General features: G+C 35.9%; 1 protein-coding gene across 3 annotated transcripts in view; it reads left to right on the top strand.

The window, feature by feature from the left end:
- Positions 1–5,475: 5,475 nt before the first annotated feature.
- Positions 5,476–27,929, top strand: part of LOC145687165 (pre-mRNA-splicing factor CWC22 homolog) — a 41,629-nt gene continuing 19,175 nt past the window's right edge. Inside the window, exons 1-6 of one of the 3 annotated variants that reach the window (XM_081760630.1) lie at positions 5,476–5,679; positions 7,854–7,962; positions 11,585–12,655; positions 17,786–18,008; positions 20,988–21,116; positions 27,388–27,576. In XM_081760630.1, the coding sequence (XP_081616756.1) occupies positions 11,619–12,655; positions 17,786–18,008; positions 20,988–21,116; positions 27,388–27,576 (1,578 nt within the window). In that variant the 5' untranslated portion in view covers positions 5,476–5,679; positions 7,854–7,962; positions 11,585–11,618. The remainder of the gene's footprint in view (positions 5,680–7,853; positions 7,963–11,584; positions 12,656–17,785; positions 18,009–20,987; positions 21,117–27,387; positions 27,577–27,929) is intronic. The other 2 variants (XM_081760628.1, XM_081760634.1) reach the window with 2 other exon arrangements.

The following is a 27,929-nucleotide window of genomic DNA, read 5'->3' as shown; positions in this document are numbered from 1 at the left end:
ATTAGCTGGTGAAAAAAACGATGTTGCATTTTTTACCTTCTTGTACACAAAGCCATGTAATACTTAGTGAACACGTTTTATAATTTTTATAGCTCCATATTTAATATGTTGGATTTAGTTTAAAGTGATTTTTTTTTTTTTGACATTTCCTATATTATTGATACTACCACTGTTATGATACATTAGCAAAATATACAATTTTTTTGTATAAATATAGCGATGGCAGCAGCCCGTTCTATAGACCTTACACTCGTGCCGTTTATGGTTTGTTTGGAGTGTTATTTATGAGCAGTTAGGATAAATGTTCTACTTGAGTGCAAAAGAAGTCCGTTGAGAACGATTTGAATGTTACGTATATTCAGAGTGTTACTCCACCGCCAAAAAATTACATCTTTCTACAGGTCAACATACCGAAAGAGATCTAGAGGTAGAAAGCGAAATAGGAACGCTAGCAGAGGAAGAAACTGGTGACAATCCAGACTAGTGTCACCATCATGTAACATATCAGGTTCATGCACGCTAAGAATTGTCTGTTGAAAGTGCCATTTTTCTTTCCAACGATTGTGTATTTAATATTTTCGCAAATAACCAGACAGCGATTTCTGGATATTATGCCATGATCTTTTACTAAATACTGAAACCAAAATGTAATGATCAAAGCAGTTAATGTAGGTATTATAGCCCGAAAACTTTGCAGCTCTTTATTTCAAAATGCTTTAATTGTAACATACCAGGTTCTTGCATGCACCCACAGAATTTTTTGTTGTAAAGAAAGAAAGATGTATTATCTTAGTCTCTTGAGTTTCAATCTTATAAAAATAATAATATCATCTTAATAAAATTACGGCAGAATGCTGTACTGTACGTCAAGACAATGACATAACATGGTTTGTTGGAGACCTGCCAAACAGTATGAGAACAAAGGTGTGTATGCGAGCTGTGCTTTCTTGGAAAATATCTCCGATCATGCTGAAGGGGTAGCAATTCGAGGAGTCATGTATGTTATGGGGCGTTTACACTTGGTCGATAAGAAAGTAAAGAGAGAGAAGAGTTTAAGCGTTCCTGATGTTAGTAAAATTTTAAATCATGAAAAATCTTAGTACAGAGAATTCATATAAATAAATTGTGAATAATATTTACTTGTCCAACTTAAATCTTCTGTACTTCAGGTATTAGTAACTTTATTCAAAATGTAAAAATAAAGAGAGAGAGAGAGGAAGGGAAATCATTCTAAGTGAAGAATATCAAGAGGAATTTTATATATATTTTCTCTGTTCTACATAATGCCTGGAAAACACATTCCTTTTTTCAAAAGATCTGGTTGGCCTCACGAAAAGACTTTGAAGTTACCTCGTCCACTAGATCCCACCTCTATATCGGGATGCCAAAGAAATCATCGACCTTTCTCTCTCCTGGCACTCATTGACATATTAGTGAATAACTGTGAATAGGGCAGACTATAAATTTCAGAATAGCAGAAATTCCATCAGACACACACAATACGAAATAACTTTAACTATACAATAAATCTGTTTTCCAACATATCTTTCAAAAGATGAGAGACAATAGAACTCTGTTTATATGTTAACAGAAGCACCGGAGAGAAAACACAAAATTCGCATTTCCGAACTATGCTATACATACGAAACTTATAGAACAACTATGTTCGGTTCTTTACTCCTTTGTTTGTCCACAGATATCAGAGCCAGAAAAATAAGATATAATGTTCAAACAGGAAATGATTGATTTCTACCACTTTTGGTTTGACTCAGGAGCGGATCCAGGACGGACTTGGGGGGGGGGGGGCGGTGGGTTGTAATACTGCTACTTAGAGCTACTTTTAAAGAGCTTCAAACTCTAGTATGGGTTTTATTTATATATAAAATTAAAAAAACTTCCATCTTCTGGGGGGGGGGGAGGCGATTGCCCCGATAAGCAGATGAATGACAAAAAGGGCTGAATTTGGTACAATTGTACCAAGTATGGCAACACTGATCGTCTGAGACCCCTACATCACAGCAGGATAAAAGAAATTGCTTGGAAGTTTGAGTTAAGCAACACTGTCAAGTTGTAACTTGAGTTGCGGCCTTAGTTCAGGTCCATGTGAAACAGGCTTAAGGAAAGATCCGTAGAATGAAATTACAATAATATGTAGAAAAGGAGAAGAAAACATGAAAGAACAAACAAAAGATATAAAAAAAGATTAATATACATAGTTTATAGGTACAATAAACCGGATATTCTTAGGCCGCACCTCCATTGCATCCGAATGCGACTGCGAACGCGAATGCGAATGCGAACTGCGAATTCATGTGCCTCTACTACATCCGAAGTTTTGTGAATGCGAATCAAGTTGTAATATCTCTTTTAAACCTTCAATGTGAAATATTTTTGCTTGAAAATTCATATCTTAAAGTTTTCAGAGCAATAATAATAATAATAATAATAATAATAATAATAATAATAATAATAATAATAATAATAATAATAATAATAATAATAATAATAATAATAATAATAATAATAATATACTACTACTACTACTACTACTACTACTACTACTACTACTACTACTACTACTACTACTACTACTACTAATAATAATAATAATAATAATAATAATAATAATAATACTGTATTAATTTCCTTTGTGTGCAAAATAGAGTGAATGTCGCAAATGTCGCTCCTGTTATTATTATGCTTCTGTGGTAACCGTTATGTTCACTTTAAAATAAATAAACTAAATAAAATTTGAGATTGCAAAATCAACCAACTTTCTAAGAAAATTTTCTCCATGAGTAAAAAACCTGTTTTTGCTATTTCAAACATATTAGTCAATAATTATATGTATTCGTAAAATCATTATTTGAGGAACAAAGAGGAAATATAAATTGAATGAAAAGTTGCGGTTCGTGTATTAATTAGATCTTCATATTTTAAAGAGAAAACAAATAAAATTATAAATATCTTCCACTCCAAGTTCTTTACTTACATCTGCCCATAATTTGTTCACGACGTGTCGTTTGTGGTAATCTGGATGACCTTGGATTCCCAATGGAACTTTATAAAAAACACAATTTATTAAAACATCAACATATATTTCCATTATTATTTTCATTTTTATCTCCGCACCTCGCACCATCGACTACTTTCACGCAAAAAAGAACTTTCTTCTCTCACGTAGCGCTCAATTTCTCTGCAGACAACGCTCCATTCGCATCAATTCGGACGAACAATCCCAGCATGTTGGGATCGTTCGCATTCGCATCTTTTCGTCGGTTTTCGCAATTCGCAGGTCGGAACTAGTCGAGGCACTCCAATTCATTTACACGTGCTGGGAAATTCGCATTCGCAATCGCATTCGGATGCATTGGAGGCGCAGCCTTATGCTGGTTTTGGTGAAGAAACTGGAAGGATTAGAACACCAACACAAGAAAAAAAAAATTAAAAATGCACAGGAACTGAAACAGAAAACTTCGTAAATATTTAATTAATAAATGATGTTTACAAAATAATTATTGCGTACTGTTTTATTTATTATTAAATTAGAAGGTATTCAAATGCTAATACAAAAATTATGGATTTGGTTTGGTATACTTTCAAAAATACGTTAAACTTCATGCTTTGAGTGTAACTTATAGGGGTAGCTCAGAGTTCGTTACGGATGGACTTTAAAGAATAATAGAATGAAAGCTATTATATTTGAGGAAAAAGAAGATGCACGAATTAAAACAACATGAAAATTAAAATTGCGTTTCATAAAAATAAAAGTACATATAGAAATGAAAACACAACATGCAAAAGTATAAATACATTATATAAAAATGTACATGGATAATGCAAATATGACATGCAGAAATAAAAACACAATAAGAGAAAATAAATATGCGTCATGCAAAAGGAAAATACATGTTAAAAGAAATGTACGGTTTGAGGCATCACGGCTCTTTTAGAAGACCTAAGAAAAAAATTATTAAAAAATGTAAAGCACTTTTTTTTTTTTAGTAATATTGCAAAGCAAGTAACACTATGCTTTATAAATATAGTACTGGTACAGAAAATGATAGTCAACATCGCCAATGGTAAAATTTATATAATTAATGGTGCCGTTTTACGGATCCATAGATTGTAAAATGTACAGAAAAATTTTGAATAAGTCTTTAATTTGCCAATTTATGTTGAGAAAAGAACCCAACGAACCCCTGTGGGGCTTTTAACCCGTTCTACTGCTACTTCTCTACTACTTATACTGTGGACCCATATAGTAAAACGGCAGTTTGACAACACATTATTTTGGAAACCTCTTACGTAAGTATTAATTTCCCTATCTCGAATTTAAATAGGGAATTATTTGTCCTGAACTTTTTAACTTTCGTAAAAAGAACAATAAATAAAAAAAATAAATGATTGATTGAGTTCTTATTAATAATTAGCTTTTAGATCGACACTCGTTTGTAAACGAGTGAATTACTAACTACTCTCTATGGGCTGTCTATGCTCTGACTTTTGTTACTACTACTACTACTTGTTTACTGTATTGCACAACTTGATGATAATAAGGGGGCGTTTACACTTAGTCGATTTGCGTTCGATTCAGTTGAATTGACGTCACTTTCAACTTAATCGACCGTGTAAACGGGAATTCAACTTAATCGCTTGTTGATCGAAAGCGACTAATCGACTGGCAACTGAATTAAAAGACGTTCTATTTTCTGTGGTTGAAATAATTGAACACATCCATCGATCTGATTCGGCCTAGTTGCTTCGATTTAGTGGCAAATGCAGCGAGTCGATTTAGTCGTGCGACTGAATCGATTTAGTCGTGCGACTAAATCGACCAAGTGTAAACGCCCCATAAGGATGATGATGTCACCTTTCCACATTACCATGGACGAGCAGTTACCCGAAGGGGTCAGTCCTCTGTACTAGGTTAGGCCTACACCCGTTCAGAGAACAAGCCCTTCGTGTATATGCTACTTCAGTGCAATATGGAATGGAAGACGCAAATACAAGCCTGGGTTCGAACTCGGGACAAAGCCTTGACTCAATCTTGGTCGTTGACTCTCACGGCTCGTATGCATACCTCCGACCTTTGACTGTGTTTTGAGAACCCAATCAATTGCCAGGCATGGATACAAAACGCGAGTACTTCAACTTTCCAGATTAAGCAAGCGCTCACAGAAAAAAAAAAAGCTCGAAAATAAAATTAATTATTAAAATATTGAAATGACAAATAATAATTAAAAAATGCTAATATGAAGAAATAAAATCAACTGCGTAATCAATATCTATTACATGAGCACATTCTCATGCGCCATGCTTGACATTACTCACTTTTTTTTTCAGCAGTTGGATTTTTTTTTTTTTTCGAAATATTCCAAATGCTCCATGTATATTCCAGATTGGAACATCCAACTGGGATGTTACAACTTTTTACTTTTGTAATGAGTGCTAGACTGAAAAGCAGAAGTTCGAATCTTACATCGCGCCGTGCTGCGCGAATCGCGTCGCTTTCCGCGTAGCATCGTACCTAATAATGGTTGGTCGTACATCTTATAAGTGTAGCATGATTTAGTTAAGGTGAAAATTACCATAAACATATTGAAATAGAAATATTAAAAGTGAAGATGGTGTCAGTTATAGGATCATAATAACGGGAATATTTTAATCGTAGTTACAGTAAGTATTATTGCATTCTCACAATTCAGTGAAGTGAAACACCTTGGGTCTCATTCATTACGCTTTACGTCAGTGTAACTCAATAATTGCTTTTGAGCTTGCGAAAAGCAGGATTGCCATAAAGGAAATAGGATAGGAATATTTACTCTGATGTATTACATAGTGTTTTTATGAATTTCGTAATACTATGTCAGTAATGCAAATCTATGTTCAATCGGCTGTCTATTACGAAGTTTCAGGGCATTGAATGCGAGTTCGTGTGTGTGCAAAACAGTTTTAGAATAGCCAGTAATTTAGTTTGATCGGAATGTCTTTCGGAAAAATATTTGGATATAGTATACATGAAGCTGCATCAGTTCCCGAAGGAGCAGGACGCTCATACTTTTAGGGATTATTCATTGAGTATGTACGAACTTACAAAGGGGCTAACAAAGCGACTTTTATTTACTTATCGACTGATACGAAAATAAAAAAGGTAATAGTTAAGAACAGCTACTTCTCATCTCCCGTGCACGAGGATACATCTTACTGTTGCACTACCTAAACACGCTAAGTACAAGGGCAAGAACTCAGTCTATTACCTACTTTTTAACATCCTAGATAGTCAGTGAATAATGCCTGAAAGTATGGCGTTTCTCGTCCTTCCCTAAATGGGAAGTACGGCTCCTTAACTATAACCATAAAAAAGAACGTACAGCTGTACTTTATATCTGCATGTGTAGTGCCCTTGTACTTTATCTATGACTATGTGTGTGTGTGTGTGAGGGGGGGATTTAACGCATATCGCATGTCTTGTGCACATGGATACTTCTTACTATTGCAATACGTAGAAAATTTATGGTATTTCATGTAGAAGTGGTATTAGAACACAAGAAACGCAGATCAGGGGGTTCTCATGTATATTATTACCAAATGTTTGTCGTAAACATTCTGTAGTTCACTTACAGATTGGTTTGTGAATCACACGCATTTTAGCCGCTCCGGTTTCGGGTAAATATTTTTTTTTCCGCAGCTAAATCACTGATAACTGAGCAAAAATGTTTGTTAAGGATTACAATTTTTGTATGTTTTATTTCCGTTATCTTTGTACTTTTCCAGTGTGCAGCACTACTTTCAGACTACTTGTGTGGGTTAATTTGAGAGCTGCTATCATAAATCATTACTTACGTACCTAACTTCGTTCTGGTTTATTTCCATCGCCCGGGTGTATTTATTTGGTTGAATTATTACACTCGTAGTTTCGTTCTAAGCTACCTACCCTACCCAAATTAATATAATCTCAGTGACGAATTTACGTCGAGGGCGGTGAAGCTAGCGTTCCTCGCGAAGGCTACACTTTTTCTCATTATATTTGGTTTTGTGATGCAGTGTCACATGTCCCTCGTTTAATCAAGTTGCCTGCAGATGAACAGGAGTTGACGTTGTAAGGTTTTAAACCGACTAATATTACATTACTTTTTTTTCTGTTTTGATATATATAGTATGTTGAGACTACTTATCATCCACAGGATGTCTATCAGTCATGAATATCAAGAAAAAGTCACGAAATTTAGCTTTTGGGTCACGTTTTTTTTTTTTTTTTTTTTTTTTGTTATCTGTACAACTATAAGTAGAGACTGGAAAATTTTGTTCTATAAAACGTCAAAATTCACAACCAAAGTATCTATGATCGGCATTAGACGCTACCAAATCGCAAGCAGTACGCGCCTTTGGCGTGGGAGACCCGGGTTCAATTTCCGGCGGGAGCTCATGTGGTTCGGATTCCACGTTAATCAGTAGGTCCACGTCTCATATAGCCTCGCTGCTAAACGGGACGCTAAACTAAAATCACCTCACCTCACCAAATCGCAAGCAAAACATTGTTCTATCGCATGCATGAAAATTCAGCCTAATTCGCACCCAAATTCGCTCTTGAGATTGTCCTTCAGCTGATATCGTTGAGCAGTGGCGATGCAATTCGCATCACATCTCCGAAACACTTACGCATCTAACCAGTTTATTCAACTCTGAGAAGATATCAAGGTTTTATCGCTCCAGGGATCAGCCTTTAAAAGTAGAGATAAGGATAAGTGCTAAAAGAATATAGGGACTCTTATTAGTTTTTGAATGTTACGAAATTTTATTGTTTGGTAACGAAAAAGTCACGAAATTTTATTTTGGAATTTTAATTCCAGGAGAATACCCTTTCAGGCGACCCTTCTGCACCGGCTAATGCCTAAGCTACTGTGCTAACCTACTTTATTCTACTCGACTCTACTTCTACCTCGATTCTACCCAGCACAGGTTGGTGCGCTTTTTTTTTTTTATATATACAAGAATCCTTTCAATGACCCATTAGCTTGCTCGCGTATTATCACTCTGTACGCAGTTATTTGGTAATGCGCCGGAAAAATAGCAGTACAGAATATCACAATCAATTATTTAAAACCATAAAAATAAAATTATATATAATTAATTTGACGACCTACTGTAAATCCACACTATTAGGCTATTTACTACGGTACTGTTTTTTTTAATTATTATTATAGAGAATCTGGTTGGAAGAATAAAATTTCTGTTGAACACTGGGTGTACGTAACAATTCTTATTTTGTTTTAGTTCATCCGTTCAGCGTTTAGTAATTCTTTCTTGACAGCTAACATATGGATTTCCATTGACTTGTGTAGGTCGAATTTAGAAAAGTCATAAATGTTTTCCTAAAATTCTAATTTTGGTACTATCCGTCTGTTTCCTTTACTAATAACTTTTCAATGGTTGGTGTTGTAGCTAAATGGAACAGATTGATTTTGTGAGAGCCATCACTATTGGTAATCGTTAAGTAAAGTTTGTGAATTCCGTAAAATGATGAAACGCTTTTAACCTTATGACGCCAACCTTTCAAAGATTACGTTAATGTCAACCTGGGGTCCGTGTGGACCCCAACCAATAACGTTGTTAGTAGTCACTTTTTATTAGGTTTTGTTTTTATTATATTGTTAAATACAGTTGCTTAGTTTTATTTCCTATAATATAGTAAAATTAAACACAGTATATATATTTTCACTTGGCCACAATTCATTCAAGCAATCTCCTGCCGATTTTTGCACTAGGGCCAAAATAATTAAGTCTATGAAAGCATATATTTCAGTTTCGTCGCTTTCTGAGTTTTACTCCTTTACTTTCTGAACATAGATTTAAGATTCTGTTTCCTGCACAATTAGATTTGCTAATTTGGGAGTTTGACAACTTTGAAGGCACGTCGTTCATTCTGAACACTTAATTTCGCTAGTTTGAAGCCCGTTGATTCCTTGACCACATTTGCTGCCAATCTGGTGTTCTGACTGGTCCTGTGCACTTGAGTTTCTTCCACGTAGAGCTGTAAATTCTATAGTCTTTGAAATCAAATGAAATCTTTAAGTTTTACTTTGCACAGTTATGCCAGTTAGGTTAAAGGAGACGGTGATAATAAGAAATAAATGAAAAATGGCGCAAATGAAGAAAGTGAGAGGAAACGGAAGAACCCTGAGAAAACCCACGAGCACGGTGTTTGTTCACCACAAAGTCCACAAGGCGCGAGCTGGGATCGAACCACGGATCCCAAACACCTGAGGTGAACGCTCTACCACTGAGCCACCCGCGTCCTCTCTGACAACCCAACGCAGTTCTCAGAGAAATATATATTTATTTAGGTTGTCATTGTTAGCAGCTAGCAATTAGCAAGCTTTATTTCTCTGTCTGCGGATATGGGAGCATGTAAAGCCGTGGGGTCCACACGAAACCCAGGTGTGCTAAATACGTTTTGCTTCTTAAATATTCATATAATTTTTAAATACAAAAGCGTACAAGTAAATTGTTATGAGTGAATTTGAAACATCTGAAAATGAGATGTCCTGAGTCGCGGATAAGAATATGAAACAGAGAGAATATACGGACCCCAGGTTGGCGTCATAAGGCTAATGGTGGGCAACGCTACTTTCTTGTCCACAGATTTTAGATGACCACTAATAATTCTTGACTAATAATCTTTCGGGATGGTAGTTATATGCATGAACAAGTTGTGTAGATGTGTACTATGTACTGAGAAACACTATCATAAAAAGTAATTACAATTACATTACATAATTCAGGGTGTCTATCGGTCACGAATGTCACGAAAAAGTCAAGAAATCAGAAAACGGTCATGAAAGTCAAGAAAAAGTCACGAAATTTGGCTCTTGGATAACGATTTTCTTTATCTGAACAAACATAAGTACAAATTGGAAAATTTTGTTCTATAAAACGTCAAAATTCACCACCAAAAATGTCCGTGGTCGGCTTTAGACGCTATCAAATCGCAAGCAAACCACTCTTTTATTGCATGGATAAAAATTTGGCCTAATTCGCGCCCAAATTCGCTCTTGAGAGTGTTACGAAATTTTATGATTTGGTAAAGAAAAGGTCACCAAAAGTCACGAAATTTCATTTTGGAACTTTAGTGACACCCTGTAATTCCAATTCAAGTTTTCAAGTATGCTTTTGGTTTTATTGTGGAATATTTGTATGGGTTTTACCCTAACACGCCCCCAAGAAAACTGCTTATTGGCTGGTCAAAGTTCCAACAACCGTGATACAAACAGTACCAAAACTAAATTATATCACATATAAGGACTCAGAATTCACTGTTGTATTAAAAGACTGCCTAAATCAAGTTCCAGAATACGATGTTATTGAAGTCACACGTTCAGAAAAGTGTTAAAACAGTAGCGTTTAACATTTTTTTTTTCAGTGAAGCTTCATCTCCTGTCACTGAGTAAAGGTCGTGGCTATCTGATTAGCGTTTTCCCTGCCAGTTGGAGCTAATGTAGTTAGGATCCCATTTAAAGCTGTGGGTCCACGATTGATATAGTTTCGTTAAACGGGACGCTAAAGTCCAAATCAACCCGTCCGACCATTAACTAAATATTTGTATGTACAAAAGCACTCAGCAGTACGATTGGTGATATCTGTAATCGGTCAGTTTGACGTTTCTACTTCCTTTTACTTTCTATTCGATAACTTTTGCCTATCTGAACTCCACAAAAGCGAAAGTAATGTGATGTCGCACACGCTTACTGTTCCGTGTTTAATGATAGGAATAAAATGTGGAAAAAAGGAATCAGAAAATCGTTGTAAGTGCAAAAAGGTGATGGCATTGAGAAAAAGTGCTAGGAGTGTTTATTTAATATTTTCTTTGCAAGCATTTTAATAGCAAGAAATAAGTAAGATAACGCACCTAAAATTCCTAGTTCTATAGAAATAACAAATGGGAACCAGCTAGCCTAAGCATATTAACTAATATAATGTGATTCTGGAAGATGATAACTGTATTATGAACTAATGGAATGTGATATCCCGTTTCGATACTAAGGGTATATGAGAACGGGACCAAAAATGGGATCCAAAGCACTACTTGGGATTTTATCGTGGCATATACCTCCACAATCGAATCTAAGACCACGAGTAAGAAAGTGCATGTTAATCACTTGGCCACAGAACAACACACTGTATTGTAAACAATGTATAGAAATTAGTGTTATACTTTTATGGATTTGAATCAGAATTCGTGACAAGAACTTCCAAACGACCGTTCACAGTTTGTGTCATTCTGCCACAGTAGTATAGAGCGTAGTCAATAAATGATATCTGGTAGTCAGTTTATAGGTTTGCTGTTGTGTCACGGCTGTGGTCTAGCTACGGGGGTTTCCTTCCACCATATATAAATTTTGCCTCAAATAGACTTGATTTCAAATATTAAATTTACATAATTGTGTGTATTCATTGCATATTTCTAATTCGGTGTGAACCTTCAAAAAATACTCTCTCTCTCAAGCAAAGGAAGAGAGAGATTTTTTTCTGGTATGACTTAGAGACAATATATATTTATTTTGCTTCTTTTTTTCTCTTGCAGATTATTATTTTAGGCGTATTGCTTTACGTCAACAATGGGAACTAAAGGTAAAAAGAGAGATTATGATTCATCAGACGACGAAATTAGCACTCGGAGATACAAATCGGGCCACAGTCGGAAAGATGATTATGAGTCGTACAGTGAGAGTTCCAGAGACAAGTATTCATCGCATAAAAGCAGTAAACGTGATGCCAGTGACAAATATACAGACTCCAAAGAATATCATAAAGCAAGGCACGGCGATAGTGACAACGAAAATATGAATTATAGAAGGCATAGACGAAAAGAATGTGAAGATGATTACGATAATGATGATGAGAGGAACTATAGTGGTAGTGATAGAAGTGGCAGGAAAGGGGATGATCATAATAAAGATTATAGGAGACACAGGCGAAAAGAATATGAAGATGATGATTACGGCAATGAAAATGGTGATGAGAGGAACTATCATAGTAGAGGAAGTGATAGAAGTGGCAGGAGAGATGATGATGATAGAGAGTATCGAAGTTCCAAGCGCAGTGACAATCGATCAGACAGGAATTCCGATTCGCGACATTGGAGAAATGAGGTTGAAAGCCTTGGACCTCCAAGAATACGAGAGAATAGTGATACGTATTGGAACAAGTATTCAGATAAATTGCGAAGTGACTTTAGTGGTGGTGACTGTGAAAGAAGTGGTGATACGCGTAAGGGTAATAGAAATGAAAGGGAATATAGTAATAACGACAGAAGGAGACCGGATCGTTTTGATAGGGATTTCGATTCAAACGATCGCGATAGAACTAATGTTCACGATAAGGAAAACGTGAAGGATAGCAATAAGAGGAGAACAGAAGCTGAAGGTGACACAGAACATCGCCAGTCTAAGAGATCAAGGAAAGATGAAAGCGATAAGAATGAGCAAGATGTTCCAAGTTCTGAAGGACCATCGCAAGAAGCTGCGGCCACTGAACCTCCGAAGGCAAGAGAGAAAAATAACGCTCTGGAAATGCTTACGTCGAAAACGGGCGGAGCTTACATTCCTCCAGCGAAACTAAAAATGATGCAGGAACAAATAACTGATAAATCAAGGTCAGTGGATAAACTAAGTTGCAAATAATATTCTAGTTCCATTTTTTAAAAATAATTTTTCATTATCATCCATTCTTTTATAAAAATTATATATTTGAGCTGTTCTTTAATCTCTTGAAGTTTGATAAGCTTTTTTAAAAACAGAATTGTAAAGTGAAAATGAAATCCGTGCTAAGTGCCAAAAACGGAAAAATTCGGTTTAATGTCAAAATGTGGCCTATGTGCCTAACACTGCTCAGTGAAAAAAACGGGCTATCTAGTATTCATTGTGGAAATAGTTTAAATAATCACCAGAATAATGCGCGTGGGTATATGTCTTACCAGTTCTGAAGTAACATTGGGCCTTTTTACTGAATATTTTTATTTTGGCACTTAGCACGGATTTTATAGTCTACAATTGTGAATGTTTCACGTTAAGAGCTGTCGGTTTGTTATTTGTAATTTAGAAGGTATTTAATGTTTTATCTTAAGGCTTCCTCATTGTTTTGAGGTGCATTTTCATTAAAATAGATCTTTGGACATAAAGTCATACAGTCGTGTTTAAAAATGCTGTCATTTGTTAGAGCTCTCACCTTTGGTGTGCATATCCTTGTTTTTTTTTTCCTATATACTAACCGGCAGAATCCTAAAAGTGTCTCCATCGACTCCTGTGAAAGAAAGGGCTTTACAGATGTATTACATGTGGTACCTCAATTGTGAGTAGTAAATCTGAATGGTCCAGAGTAACAGTTCCTGTTTTATTTCAATATGCTGGAGACCGCAGTTGTGATCTGAATTGTTACTAATCCTTAAAGTCAGTTACGTTGTTATTTTCAACATTTCCATAGTTGTTAAGTAATTTAAGCACACACCATTTAAAAGTTTCGTGTTTGTAATTAAGTTTGAATGCGAGTGTATATTTGAACTGTAGGATTTGTAGCTTTTCATTCGTTGAATGATTAAATCTAGTAGATAATACGGGACTTTACTCATCTTATAAACAGGAACCCAGCTGAACGTAAATACATAATATACGAGAACAGGACGTAAAATTTAAAAGTCAGACGCACTCGCCAATCCAAAAATTATGGTCGCCAGTATCCCTCACGTACAAATCATGAAAGGTTTCCTCCTTCCCCACATACATACGGCCTTTGCTTGACCAAGAAAGAGATTACATTAGGGCATAAAATTTCAAAACCAAACAGATTCAGGATAATCAATTTTGAATTGGGCAACTCATATACATGTTGAAAAGTATCTTACCTTAAGACTTCATGTTTGTGTAACGCTCTCTTTTTGCACTGAAGTACCAGTTATCGATTGCAGTTTTCGATCAAAGTTCTTTCAAGCGTGTTTTTTCTCACTCAGTGACAATTATTTTCGTCGAAACAGAAACTGCGCAGCACTGAGTGTTTAGGCAGAAACCACTCCTACTGAACACTGGTCGCCAGCTCTAAATTTCTAGTCGCCAATGGCGACCTGGCGACCGGACATTTTGCGCCCTGTACTAGAACATTTCGACCGCTAACCTTTGTATTATCTGCCCTCTTATAATTCTTCCGCTGTTTGGATCCGCGTAGCGCAATGTTAACGCTCTCGCCTTTGGTCCGAGCTATCCTGGGTTTGATTCCCGGTGGGGACACTCGGTCTAAAAAGTGTAAAAGGCTTTTCAAGCCAGCTATCCTGAGTGAGGTTTTCCTGGATTTTCCTCATGCACCCCAGGGAAATGTCTGGATGGTAATAATGGTTCCAGGTCACTTCCTTCCGCTCAAATTCCATTGCCAATGTGATTTGATCACCGAGGGACGTCATCCTTTATACCTGACAGGCTAACATGGCTATTGATGCCGAAAGCCCAGAAATCTAATTTCTAATTCTCATTCTTGTTTCCATTAAGATTTAGCAACCCTTAGCTTCCAACAATTTTAAAAGAGAGATTTTAACGAGCAATTTACATACAGAATATCTGTCGATTGCGAATGTAGATGAATTTTTGACGATGATGCAGTGCTCTCTTCATTTCCCCACCTCCATCTTCACAGATTATAACTATCAAACAATAGAGATAATTGAAAAAAATAGAGGAAATACGCACGGAATATCTTGAAAATCTTAGGTCTTTCACGGGTATATTCTAGATAAATTCAGGCATGAGTTTACATTCAACATATTTTGTTGCTTTTAGTTTTATTTTAAAGATAATTTACTGATTAAAGTGGTATTCTTCGTTCGGAATTATACGACCAAGCTCTCATGATGTAACCTTCTGAATTCCTTTTTAAAAAGTCTAAAATAAATGATTATTGTTTTCAAAAATACCAATCCCAAAAAATTTTAAGTTTGGGACGGTTCATCTGTACTATACAGTACTACATTTGTGAAAAGATCTTTCACTTTTGAGTTGAAGAAGTTTATAAACGATTACTCACGTGAGTGAGTGTTATTATTACTCACTTACTTTCTCTCTCTCTCTCTCTCTCTCTCTTTATATATATATATATATATATATATATATATATATATATATATATATATATATATATATATATATATATCTGTCTGTCAGTCAGTCAGTCAGAAACATCAATTCCAAAAATTCTGAGAGTTGTTGAATATCTAAGGGTACTACATATCCTGGAAAGGTGAACATACCACTTTGATTCCAGAACTTTTATAATGGTTTTGTTAAAAAATATCTCCTTTCGGATCTAAGTGTTCAATATGATGGAATAAAAACTATAAATTAAACAATGTTGGAACGGTGAAATGCTTTTACTTCTTCCGGATTTTCTTTATATAGAACTTCCAAATCATGAAAGATCTTGTGGAAAAGTGTGAAACCATCCTGATTATTCCAGAATATAACAGAACTTTCTAGAACTATCCAGATACTTGTGCCATGAATCCAGAGTTCAGTGTCAAGAGGCAAGTAAAGTGAGCAGTTTACCAAATTTGTGGTCTAACAATACCTTGAACTTTTGTGAGAATCCTGCTAGTTGATTGAGTTGGAAGGTGTTTTGTGGAAAAACTTGAGTTTGAAATGCCTTCTGATTGGGGCTATAATAGAATGAGGTGTGCTGACTATTTACATATCCATAAAAGAGCAATATATAAGGCTGCAAGAGAACAGACTTCCTTCGTGTTAGGAATAAGAGTGCTCATTTCAAGGCCCTGTTTCAAAATCAAGATGTTTCCAGTGATGACTTTCTGTGTTATATATGCTTTGACAGAACATCAACGATGACACTGATTAAAAAAAAGTTTTCCGTGGTATGGATGATAAAGATTTTGTATCTGCAGAGAAGAGTTACATTCCCTGAAACAGTCAGCTATAGAGGTTGGTGTTAGTCCTATTAAGAAACCATGGTTAGTGAAGACAAGTCGTAAGCTGTGTATGAGTACTGTGTAGTACTGATCTACAGTCACAAATCAAAACTTTTGGGGTTGGCATTTTAAGTATATACAGGGTGTAACAAAAAGGTACGGCAAAATTTCAGGGGTGGATTCCTTATGGGTAGACAAACAAAAAAATTCATATGACCTTATGTTGGGAAATGCATCGTTACAGAGTTACGGCCATTGAGACACCTGACGATGTGAAATTGTCACATTCTGGTCGCCTCTCAGTAACTCAGGCTTTTATTAAGCTAGGAAGATAATTTTGGTATCAATGTGTTCCTGAAGGACAAAGTTTTCTACCGATATGCATTTTGTGTATGTGAGAGGTACCACGGCGAATGGGAAAGGGTAAAGTACGTACTTCTTTTTTTTTTTCATCAGAATTTTGGGGATGGCATTCCTTCTTCATTGGGAATATACTCATAAAATTTAGTATGTGGAACAATGAATTAGTCCACTATATGGTAATATCCTGTATGTGTACTTATTGCTTGAAGTCTTATATGGAGCCACCCTGAAACTAAATGTAATTTTCAAACTAAGACTCAAAAAATTGGCCAAATTTGCCCTCCCCTTCTTCCCCTACTTAAGTAACAAGTACACATACAGACTATTACCATATAGTAGACTATCTCATTGCTTCATATACAAATTTTTATGGGAATGCCATTATCAAAATACTGATGCAAAAAACGAAAAATCACGTACTTTATCTCCCACATACTTTATCTGCCGTAGTGTCCCCTACGTACAGAAAATGCATATCGGCGGAAAGCTTCGTCGTTCAGGAACACATTGATACCAAAATCATTTTTCTAGCATAATTAGGGGCTGAGTGGCTAACGTTTAAATTAAATCACATTGATGAGCGACCAAAATGTGCTTATTTCACACCGTCAGGTGGCTCAATCGGTGTAACTCTGTAACGATGTATTTCCCGGCATATAATCATACGAACTTTTTTGCTTGTCTACCCGTAAGGAATCTACCCTTGAAATTTTGCCGTACCTTATTGTTACACCCTGTATATTGATTTTAAAAAGTAAGAAGCACGAGAACTTGGACACACACTCTAAACGGAAGATATAATTTTAATTAGTAGATTATTATCTTTTAAATAAACAAAAAACAAAATATCTTGAGCCATTCCAGAGATAGGGCATTTTAATATTTTCCCGAAACTTGCAGGTGAGGCGCCATTTTTGGTGGACTGTGTCACGGGCCGGATTTTTTTTTTTAACAAAAAAGTACTTTTTTATTACTTTGTCGTGAATTTTAAAATGTTAAATTCAATATCATCAAGGTAAAGACTCCTTTATTTCTTTCTTTGTCTGCCTGAATTTATCTGGACCATGCCTACAGAAGCTATCGTGGAAGAAACAGTCAACACAAAATTTCAGGTTGTGTTGAATAGTAGACTCTCCCTTCAGTAAGGCGAAATCATCATTATTTTACTATGTTTAAGAAATTGAGAAGAGAAAGCCTATATACCAATCGAAATAAATTTAAGAAGTGTGAAAGGAAAATTGTGGGCGAGATTTAGACAAAAGATGTTCTTATGAGGTTATAAAAAACAGAATGATTTTAAATAAGTCTAGTAGTAGATTTTCAAAATTATAGCAGGTTTTAAGAGTAAAGGACTTGTGAAAGTTTAGTGAAGTTTTTGACATGTAAAATCAGTCGGCAAAATTTAAAAATAGCGCTGAACTCTTATTTCTGTTAATCACATTTTTTTCCACTTTTCCACAGCCCAGCATATCAGCGACTAGCATGGGAAGCCTTAAAGAAATCAATCCATGGTTTGATTAATAAAGTGAACACTTCAAACATTGCTATTATTGTGAGAGAATTGTTTAAAGAAAATATAGTTCGTGGAAGAGGTTTGCTCTGTCGCTCAATCATTCAAGCACAAGCCGCTTCTCCTACTTTTACCAACGTTTATGCTGCTCTTGTTGCCATTATTAATACAAAGGTAAGTGATTTAGAGTAATATATTACAGTCTAAGATAATATTGGGAAAATTCACACTTCAGATGTACGTGTTTTCGGAAATACTCGAAGTAATGAACAAGTAGGATTTCAAGTCACAGACAGTATGTCCCTGAAGTTTAGAGGTAGTAATCGAGGAAACCATTTCACAAATATGGTAATCCAGATGCCCGGGATGGATCCACAGTACAGTCACACATTCTGTACTGCATTGAATTGCACACATTGAATTGCATTGCATCTACTTTTGTATGAAGTACTAGGACAAATCAGTTGTTTGCGTCAGTTGTCAACATACACACAAAATTTCCGATTAGTGTGGGTCCAGAACGAAGGGACTTTATTATTGTAGCGTGGGATTATACAGGAATTGCTAGACTTTCTAAGTTTCCATATTCTAAAACCGTACATACCTGCCATAAAAGGCATATTAGAAGAGTTATGGGGTACATTGCGTACAACTTCTTCTTATCGCCTGCCTAAATGTATCTTGAATATTTATACGAAATTTCAAGTTGATGGTGAGCGAGTAACTGAGTTTATTATGGCAGTTTAAATCCCAGTGGTTTTCTTCTTAGTTTTGAGTTCAAGAAGGGACAAGGGAAGTTCCTTTTTAACCAGTTTTGTGTAGTCTTTTTGAAGTATTTTTTTAAACATTTCATTCAGGCAATTAATTCATTATATTTAATTTTGAATCCTTTACATCTGTTTTATATATATATATATATTTGCGTCTAGTTTTGAATCAGTTGCTGACTTATCAATTTAATATTCAAGAATTGAAACAACGAAGGAAAATCGTTATCCTTCTGTCTAACACCGAGTCCAAATCGATTGATTATCCATCAGGTGCATTAAATACTAAAAATTATGTACTATAATATTTGTTATTCCGAGACAAGAAGTTAGGAGTTCCACTGCTTTCTTTGAAATGAAAAATAAAATGAAATCTTTCAGTTTAACGGCTTATGATCATGCACTTTAAGCTAAGGGGAACGGATGACTAAGGCAAGTGAATAATGATGGAAGAAGTTGTGGAATGAGAAGTTGAGAGGAAACGGGAGTACCTCAAGAAAACCCACGGACACGATGTTGTCCACTAGTAACTTACTAGACCGGAGATCGAACCAAGGACCCCATGCACTGGAGGTAAACGCTCTCCCCCTGAGCCACCATGTCTCCTGCCCACTACTTTCGATTTTATGTCTTCGTTAATAAGACCTGTAAAGCTGACGTCACATCTGGTTACGGGCATGTGGCTATCATAGTATTCGGATAAGTGACATTTGAGCTATCCATAGAGTATTTTTGATAAATATATTTTCCATTCTAAATGCCACAAGGAAGATATCATCAGAAAAAGTCAACAAAACTGTAAGCAACGAAACAATGATTCATAGTGAGTTAATATTGGTTAAAAATGTGTTCTTTGCACACCATAGCGTACTTTTTGTTTGTAGGATAAACTAGAGTGGTATTTAGATTTTTAGCTAATTGACTAAAAGGTTTCATAAATTAAGAATAATTTGCATCAGAAACTGTGTTTAAAGCAGATTTACGAAAACAACACTAGTATTGAAGTATGTCTTCACCATATGTGTTGTAAATGGTTGACATTTAAGTGTTTAGTTTCCAACTGACACTAATAGCAATCTCTAGTTTTAACAAGCCCTCTCCGTTAATGTAGTGGCTAGCTCGCACGCTTTTGGTGCTGGGTCACTAGTGGGAGAACATTGAAATTTGAACACACAACAGTAATTCGGATTCCGCCTTAAACTGTAGATCCACGTTTCTGTAGCCTCGGTTTTGAAACAAATGCTTAACCCTGGAAATGACAAGCTAATTTTGTAACGAATTATGAGCCTATGAGGCTCATATGTATTTTCATTTACTATCCACATTGATATCTACAGGTAAACGTTTCTATTTTATTATAATTGTGCGAACATCCTTGTTAATAACTCTATTCCTGATTACTCCTGTTATAACTAATGTAACAGTATAAAATAATGGCGTATAAATAGTGTCTCTGACTAAAGTTAATAAAAATAGTGGGCATGAGCCTCAAACGCTCACCTTGTCATTTCTAGGGTTAAACTCCAATTCAACTAAACACGTTATATGACTATCCGTAGACTGTATTAAGAAGACTATGTGAGTTTGTTGTATACAGCATACTGGTTTTTGCTTCCTCCGTTTCCTCTTACTTTCACATTCCATTAATTATTGGGTGATTGTTTTCTTAATGTATCGGGTGTTCTAAAAATAGTGCCCACAAAACACAGAGCACTATTCTACAAGTCATAGTAAAGCAAATCTATGCCTTTCGGGTTCTTGTCTGGAGACACGAATTGCACTATGTGGCAATGTCGCAAATAAACAACCATAGAGTAGATCTAATCTATCAAATAATTACATCGATTCTTTCCAGATGGCAGCTAAAGTCGATATAGATCGATACTGGCATCACTTATTAGTATAGCATTTGATTTAACTGCTTGATGTATTTGGATAGTGATGGTTCCAAGTTAATCTGTGACGTTGCCATTTTGTGAAATTTTGATTCCCCATAGGAGTCCCCGGAGGGCAAACCATTATAAAACATTTTCGCTTTATTTTGGGCTGTAGAATAGTGCTCTGTGGTCCGTGGGCGCCATTTTTAGAACACCCGATATGTAGTTAATATGGTGACTTAGTTGTAGTAGTGGAGCGTTTACCGCAGGGGAAAGTGGTCTTTGATCCGATTTTAATTCATGTGCTTCCACATTCCTGTTCCACTATTTCTTCCAGTTACTTAACTTGCATTTATTATCTGTCTCTCTCAACTGCTGGGAATAGGCTTAGGACGTTAAGCATTTATTTAATTTTATTTTCATTTACGAAACCAGAGTTTGATATCACTGGTAGCCCTAAGCATGGTTCATTTCCATTAGCTGTAAAAAAAACGTGAATTCTTTTTCAGTTTCCGAACATTGGTGAATTACTATTAAGAAGGCTTATTATACAATTCAAGAGGGGATTTCGTCGAAATGATAAGAGTATATGTTTGTCAGCTGCTACATTTCTTGCACATCTGGTGAATCAACAAGTTGTGAGTAATTGTTACAAAAAATATTTTAGCCTGTAATTTTTTTATCTTAAATTTTTGCATAATATTTAAATACTATGTAGTTAGGGTGTCTTTTCTGTTAAAGTAATCGAACCTCTGTTGACTAATTGTGAAAAGCTTGTCTAAAACTATACAACCCATATGCATTCTTTTGCTAAGTACCTCTTTAACTTTCCTTTACAACGGGACCAAATATTTCGACCGATATAAGGCGCATTCTCAAAGTGGATGCCCATGGTATGTTCGTGCCTGCACGAGTCTCATCATGGAGGAATTTCTTGCGCATCTGGTGAATCAATAAGTTGTGAGTAATTGTTACAAAAAAGATTTTAGCCTGTAATTTTTTTATCTTAAATTTTTGCATAACATTTAAATACCATGTAGTTAGGTTGTCTTTTCTGTTAAAGTAATCGAACCTCTGTTGACTAATTGTGAAAAGCTTCTCTAAAACTATACAACCCATATGCATTCTTTTGCTAAGTACCTCTGTAACTTTCCTTTACAACGGGACCAAATATTTCGACCGATATAAGGCGCATTCTCAAAGTGGATGCCCATGGTATGTTCGTGCCTGCACGAGTCTCATCATGGAGGAATTTTTGTGACCGTGGTTTGGTTTGCTCTTTCACCATGGCTGTTGTCTCCAAAATTCTACCTTACTATATCATCACACGTCACTGTACGGGTGCCCAGGAGTACAGACATGGTTTCGGAACGTTGCTAGAGCAGCTCCGATTTTAATGTGCTGTATGCGGACAGTTTCAAAGATGATAATTTTTTGGCTATGCTTTTGTTACAGAGGACAGCTGAGAATTTAGTCTGGATTGGCTATATTCAATATTGACTGCAGTGTTAACAGTAACTAAGCTTGCCCTTGACATTGCATCTCATCTCTGCACTAACTCCAAAGCGTTATAATAAGCCAGCAGAATATTTTTAATAAACGCCCTCGGCAAGACATTTTTGTGAGATGTTATTAGTTGAAGCAACAAGCCTGTGTTGTTGTCTGCTGAGTGCCGACATTCAGGAAAACGAGCATACCAATACAGCAGTTAAGTACGCCGTGTTGCAGGTGTATCCTAAGGAGGGAGGGAAGAGGGGTCAAGTACTTTACATAAATCTATTCTTTCTCTGCAAAGAACGGAGATTTCAGCTAGTGTTTCATAAATAAATGTTTCATTAATAACCTGACAGTATGACACAACTGACTTTTGTTAAAAACCACAAGGGTCGGTGAAAAAGCATAATTTTATTCGTATTTTACTATACTCCCACTGTGTTTCTCCCGGTCCGGCCCCCTTATTTACCCTCGTTGGCCTGGGAGCATGTGAAGTTAACGCTGTTGTTGCAACTTAGCACACAACGTTGAACTTCCTCAATCAACTTACAGATGATGATATATTGTGCGTATGGCTTTGATTAGACTAGACGTAGCAACAGCCGAATAGTTTCAAGATATAAAGTTATAATCAGCCAACGACAGAGCGCTGTCTTCTGTTTTAGACAGTAGTGCTGCGTGACTGGAAAACGGTTCATAAAGTGACACGACTATAATATATGTTTCTATATATATATATACCGTATTTGCGCGAATATAGGCAAAGGCGAAGGCGAAATGTGATTGTGCTTGATTTGGGTGGGTACAAACAAGACAGTTTTACGAAACAAAATAGCTTTTCTTTTTTCAAGAACAGTTACTGTATATAACTATTCCGTATATATTATATATACTGTATAATAAAGATACATATTCCTGTTAATAAAATATTAAGTACACAAGTGTTTTTCGTGCCAGTGTAGGGTGTTACCGGTACCAATCAAGGTGGCAGTTTTTGCGAACAAAATACGTGTTTCTGCTTTACAAAAATAACTGCAGTAACTTGTAATGGTATTAATTGTAAACCAGAAGGTATGTGTACATGTCATTTTGAAATTGACAATTTATGATATGAGGGGGAAAATCTCGATTATAGACTGCACCGTGATTTTTCAAGCCAAAATTTAGGGGAAAAAGTGCGGCTTATTATCGCGCAAATAGGTATATATATATATATATATATATATATATATATATATATATATATAGAGAGAGAGAGAGAGAGAGAGAGAGAGAGAGATAGGGGGGGGTGAAAGTCAAATGGGACTTGATCACCTTTTAATCATTCATGTTTTAGGGGAGGGTATTCAGTTGTTGGGTATACCACTGTACGCGGATTAGATAGAGAGTGCCTCCTGATGATATAGTTAGCATATGTGTTTCGGTGTGAGAGATCCGGGTTCGATTCCTGACTGGAGCTCGTGTTGTTCGGTCTCAATATTAAACTGTAGATGCAGGTTTGGTGTAGCCTCACTGCGGAAAAAGACACTAAACTCCAAAACAATCCAGTGAATTAATACCCAGCCGACGATTTAAATTAGAATAAGGTACGTTGTCAGCACATTGCAAGTTCCAACGCATTAATTGGTAATTTACTTGAGCAGAGTTTCCTGCATCTTAATACAAGGATTTCACAATTACTCGCGATGTTTGTGTTTAAGAATATGGATGATTATTGCATTTAAATATATATATATACCGTATATGTTTTTGTGAATAATTTGTGGAGATCTTTTGTCTTTATTTTTTAGTGGTCTTTAATACCATTATTGTGACTATTTTTTCTATATACAGATCTATCATCATTGGAGAATCTCAATCAGATGATTACAATTTTCCAAATTTAACAAATAAAACATATTAGTTTTTCATCAGTAATATCAGTTTGAAACTTCTCATCACTATGTACAATAATAAAACTAGCACCGTTATATAGGACAGAAAATGCTGAGTTAAAAAGAAGAATAACTGGTATAGGGCACAACTACCGTATGCCATAAAGTATTTTCCCATTCATGTACTGTGCTGTGTAGTCGAGGCTACTGGAACAGAAAATATGATATATATTCCAATCACTTTTTTCTGTCTCGTAAATATCTTAACACTACGAAAATTTTGAGAGACAAGGAAAGTTGCTCACACACTTTGAATGAAAAGTACTTGTCCCCCCCCCCATTCCAGCTGATTTCTGTGGCAATCTAAATTAAGCATGTTCGAGGGAAATCGAAAAGTCTTTGCGCTTTTTTTTTTTTTCCAACCGTGTTATACATTTTAATACAAAATCGATATATATATATAACCGATGGGGTAAGCTTTTCTTGTGACGGCCCCAGTGTATCTTTCGATTTTTCAGCACACAGTACTGTTATCAGTTGCCAAAGATGGCCAAAGTTCTCAGGACGTAAACGGCATATGAGCAGTGAGTGTTATTCGTTTTCTTGGATGCAAGGGACACACAGCTACAGATATCAATAAGGAAATGGAGCCGGGGTACTCGGACAAGTGTTTAGCAGTGCGAAGTGTGCAGTGATTGCGCAAGGAGTTTGACAATGGACGACAGAATGTTCAGAACAAGGAGCCATTTGGTCGCCTCGTTCTTTGCTGACACCGGACCTTCCACGTGTCGACGAAATGGTGAGAGCAGATCGACTAGTTCATCTGGAGAACATTGCCAGGGAACTTGACATTTCCTATGGAAGTGCGTGACATTGTCCACGATTCATTAGGATACCCCAAGATGTCATGTCGGCAGATTCGTGAACTTCTTAATCAGCGTTGGCTGGTTTAAACCAAGGTGGTTTAAACAAACAGTCAAACAAACAAACAAACAAACAAAAAAAAAAAAAAAAAAAAACGAAAAATGCTTTAAATCGTGTGAGCTTCATGGTGACATTTCCATATATCAAACCATCCGCATTACGTTTATCTACTTTTCACCTTTTAATCAAGGGGTCCCGTGCTCAATTCTCGGTCGAACCACAACCCATCTTTCAAGTGTAAACCAAGTAGCGATTTGAGGTGTCCCTTTAAGCGAAAGTCTTCTCCGTGATAATCTTGGTATTTCATAAGGATGTTAAGCCTAAACATACGAAATGAAACCAAATTATATATTTCTACTTGAATGAATGCCTGTTGTTTTATAAAGAAGCTAAATTTGCCTCTTATTGATAGAAATTGACAAAATTTATCAACTGCCTACGTAGCTTCCAACATCAACTTAGATTTGACTTTGTTTTAATTTTATTGAATGATATCTACATACCAAATTTGTAATTTACTACCTCAGTTTTAGCGTAGTGATTATGATATGTTGATCTTAAAATTTTACAAACAAATACATTTAAAGTAATAACAGGATTTTCCCAATGACTAAGGCGGGAGTTTCCCGATTTATATATAACTTATATATAATTCTACTTGTGTAACTGTTTATCTTTTTGTCCTTTTGAAATGACTCTTGACAGTTATATTAACAAGTACGCCTATGTAGAGATCAGTACAACGTATTTTTATCAGGAGTCCTTCGTGAGTGAATCGGCAATCGCATTTGTGACCAATTAGTCTCGGTTTCGTGTCCAAATGGACAATTTCTCTTGGATGTAAGTCGAGAAGCGGTTTGGATTCCGCTTTAAGCTTATGTGACCCCTTCCAGCATAACCAGTTGTTGCATAATAACACCAAGGGGAAACAAACTAATTTCTGTCCATATCTAATATAAATACGTAGAGTAAATGATTTAAACCAAAAAACCTTGTTTAAACAAAAAAAAAAAAAAAAAGTTTAAACCAAAAAAACCTGTTTTTTTTTGTTTTTCAATAAAAACCATGGTTTTTGCCAACCCTGTGCTTAATGATGTCAACAAGAGCAAAGACGCTTTTGGTGAAAGCGGTCTCGGGTTCCATTCCCGGTGTGGACACCCGGTGGAAAAAGTTTAACTGCTTTTTCAGGCCAGGCATCCTGAGTGATGTGTTTCCTGGCTTTTCCTCATTCACACCAGGAAAATTCGAGATGGTGCCTAATATAGTGGTCCCAGGTCGCTTCCTCCTCCGTTCCTTTCTTCCTTCCCAATTTTCCGGGCATTATGATTGTCGAGGGACATTATCCCTCATACATGACAGGCTAACATGGCTATAGATGCCGAAAGCCCAGAAATCTAATTCTTAATTCTAATTCTAAGAGCAACCGAATGGTTATGTTACTGAATCATTTCGGTGTTACGTCGAGGACGGCGACAATTTTCTGGACCTCTTTGACCCTGGCGACGTAAGTGGATATAGCATTACACTCCCGAGTCAAAACAGCAGAGCATGGTGTGGAAACATTCTGGTGCGTCAGTAACGAAAAAACTCCGAACGACACCATCGACCGGCAAACTGATGCTTACACTGTTTTGGGACAACCGGGGACCACTGCTACTGGATTTTCCTGCCAAGAAGTGAAACTATCAAAGCAGAACGCTACTGTTGCACATTCTCCCATTTGCGAGCAGCAATTTGGAAAAAGGGTTAGGTTATTCGGGATGTTAACAATGTGGTTTTTCTCCATGGGAACACAAAACCGCGCGTGGTGAACAAAACAAGTTTACCTTTCGGAGTGGTAGATTATGGAGCATCTTCCCTTTAGTCTATTGAAGTTTCGTGCAGGACAGGCTCCGAAGGACCGAAGCGCAGAACATTGTTTGTCGTTAGTTCCCTGATCAGCCGTCTGCCTTCTACGCAGCGGCTACCGAGAAACTTGTGGTATGGTGGGCAAGTATCTCAATAGATGTGATGATTAATGTAGAAATAGAGAAAGTACACAATATATATATATATATATATATATATATATATATATATATATATATATATATATATATATATATATATATATATATATATATACAAAAACTTCATTCGTTATGCTTTGTAATCTGGCAGTAAATCAGTAGGCGCAAAGGCTTCTCGATTTTCCCATGTACTATCGCAATTATGGCTTACCAGATATAACATTCTAACATCCACTGTCAGGTAAATGAAATTACACTAACTCAACCGCCTTCGTACGTCGTTTCTCTAGCAGTCCACAGCACTACATTAAGTTTCAACAGTTTAGTGTTTATTCATTAGTTGGGTAAAACTTAGTTTTTTTTTTTTAAATTGTTAATGATTTGCGACATTATCTTTTTGTTTCACAGTTGCAATTTAAAGGAACAAACAATAATTATGTAAGAAACATTTCTGATTGAAGTGTAATAATACGTAGTAAAATATCAAGTGTTTACTATAGCAAACATAAGTTTAATGCTAAACTTGTTTTATAAACGTAGGATATATACATTGTATATAATACGTTTTATGTTGTATTAAATCGTTTTTTTTTTCTTTTTTTTTTCAGGCACATGAGATAATAGCTCTAGAAATTTTAACATTGTTACTAGAGAAACCAACTGATGACTCTGTAGAACTGGCTATAGCATTTTTAAAAGAATGTGGTATGAAGTTACAGGAAGTTTCACTCAAAGGAGTTCACGCCATTTTCGAGACATTACGGAATATCCTTCATGAAGCTAAAGTAGATAAAAGGGTAATAATTGCTTTTTAACGTTTTATATGTATAGTCACGTTAGGGAAACGATCTTCTTATATTTTAGCTCGAGTATTTTTCATGTGCTTACAAAAACTATTTTAAAAAATAGTTTCTTCTGCATATGAGCGGCTCGGGTGATGTATGTGTGGTGTGATGTATGATGGTATGTCATATCCAAATTTCGAATAAACCTATAGAGAAGGTTGACTTTTTTTTTTGGTAAATAGTGGACACGAACTATTTCCAGCTATTTGTGGTTCGTACCGTATAGTCTTGATAATATATTCGTTTATGTGAGAATTATCATCATTGCTGCTAGAATTATTACCAATACCATTTCTAGTATTATT

The sequence above is a fragment of the Thermobia domestica genome, chromosome 1 (genome assembly GCF_964235325.1).
Source record: "Thermobia domestica chromosome 1, izTheDome1.hap1.1, whole genome shotgun sequence".
In the NCBI taxonomy this organism is placed as follows: domain Eukaryota; kingdom Metazoa; phylum Arthropoda; class Insecta; order Zygentoma; family Lepismatidae; genus Thermobia; species Thermobia domestica.
Note: the sequence above shows the minus strand (reverse complement) of the source record. Positions and strands in the feature narration are given on the sequence as shown.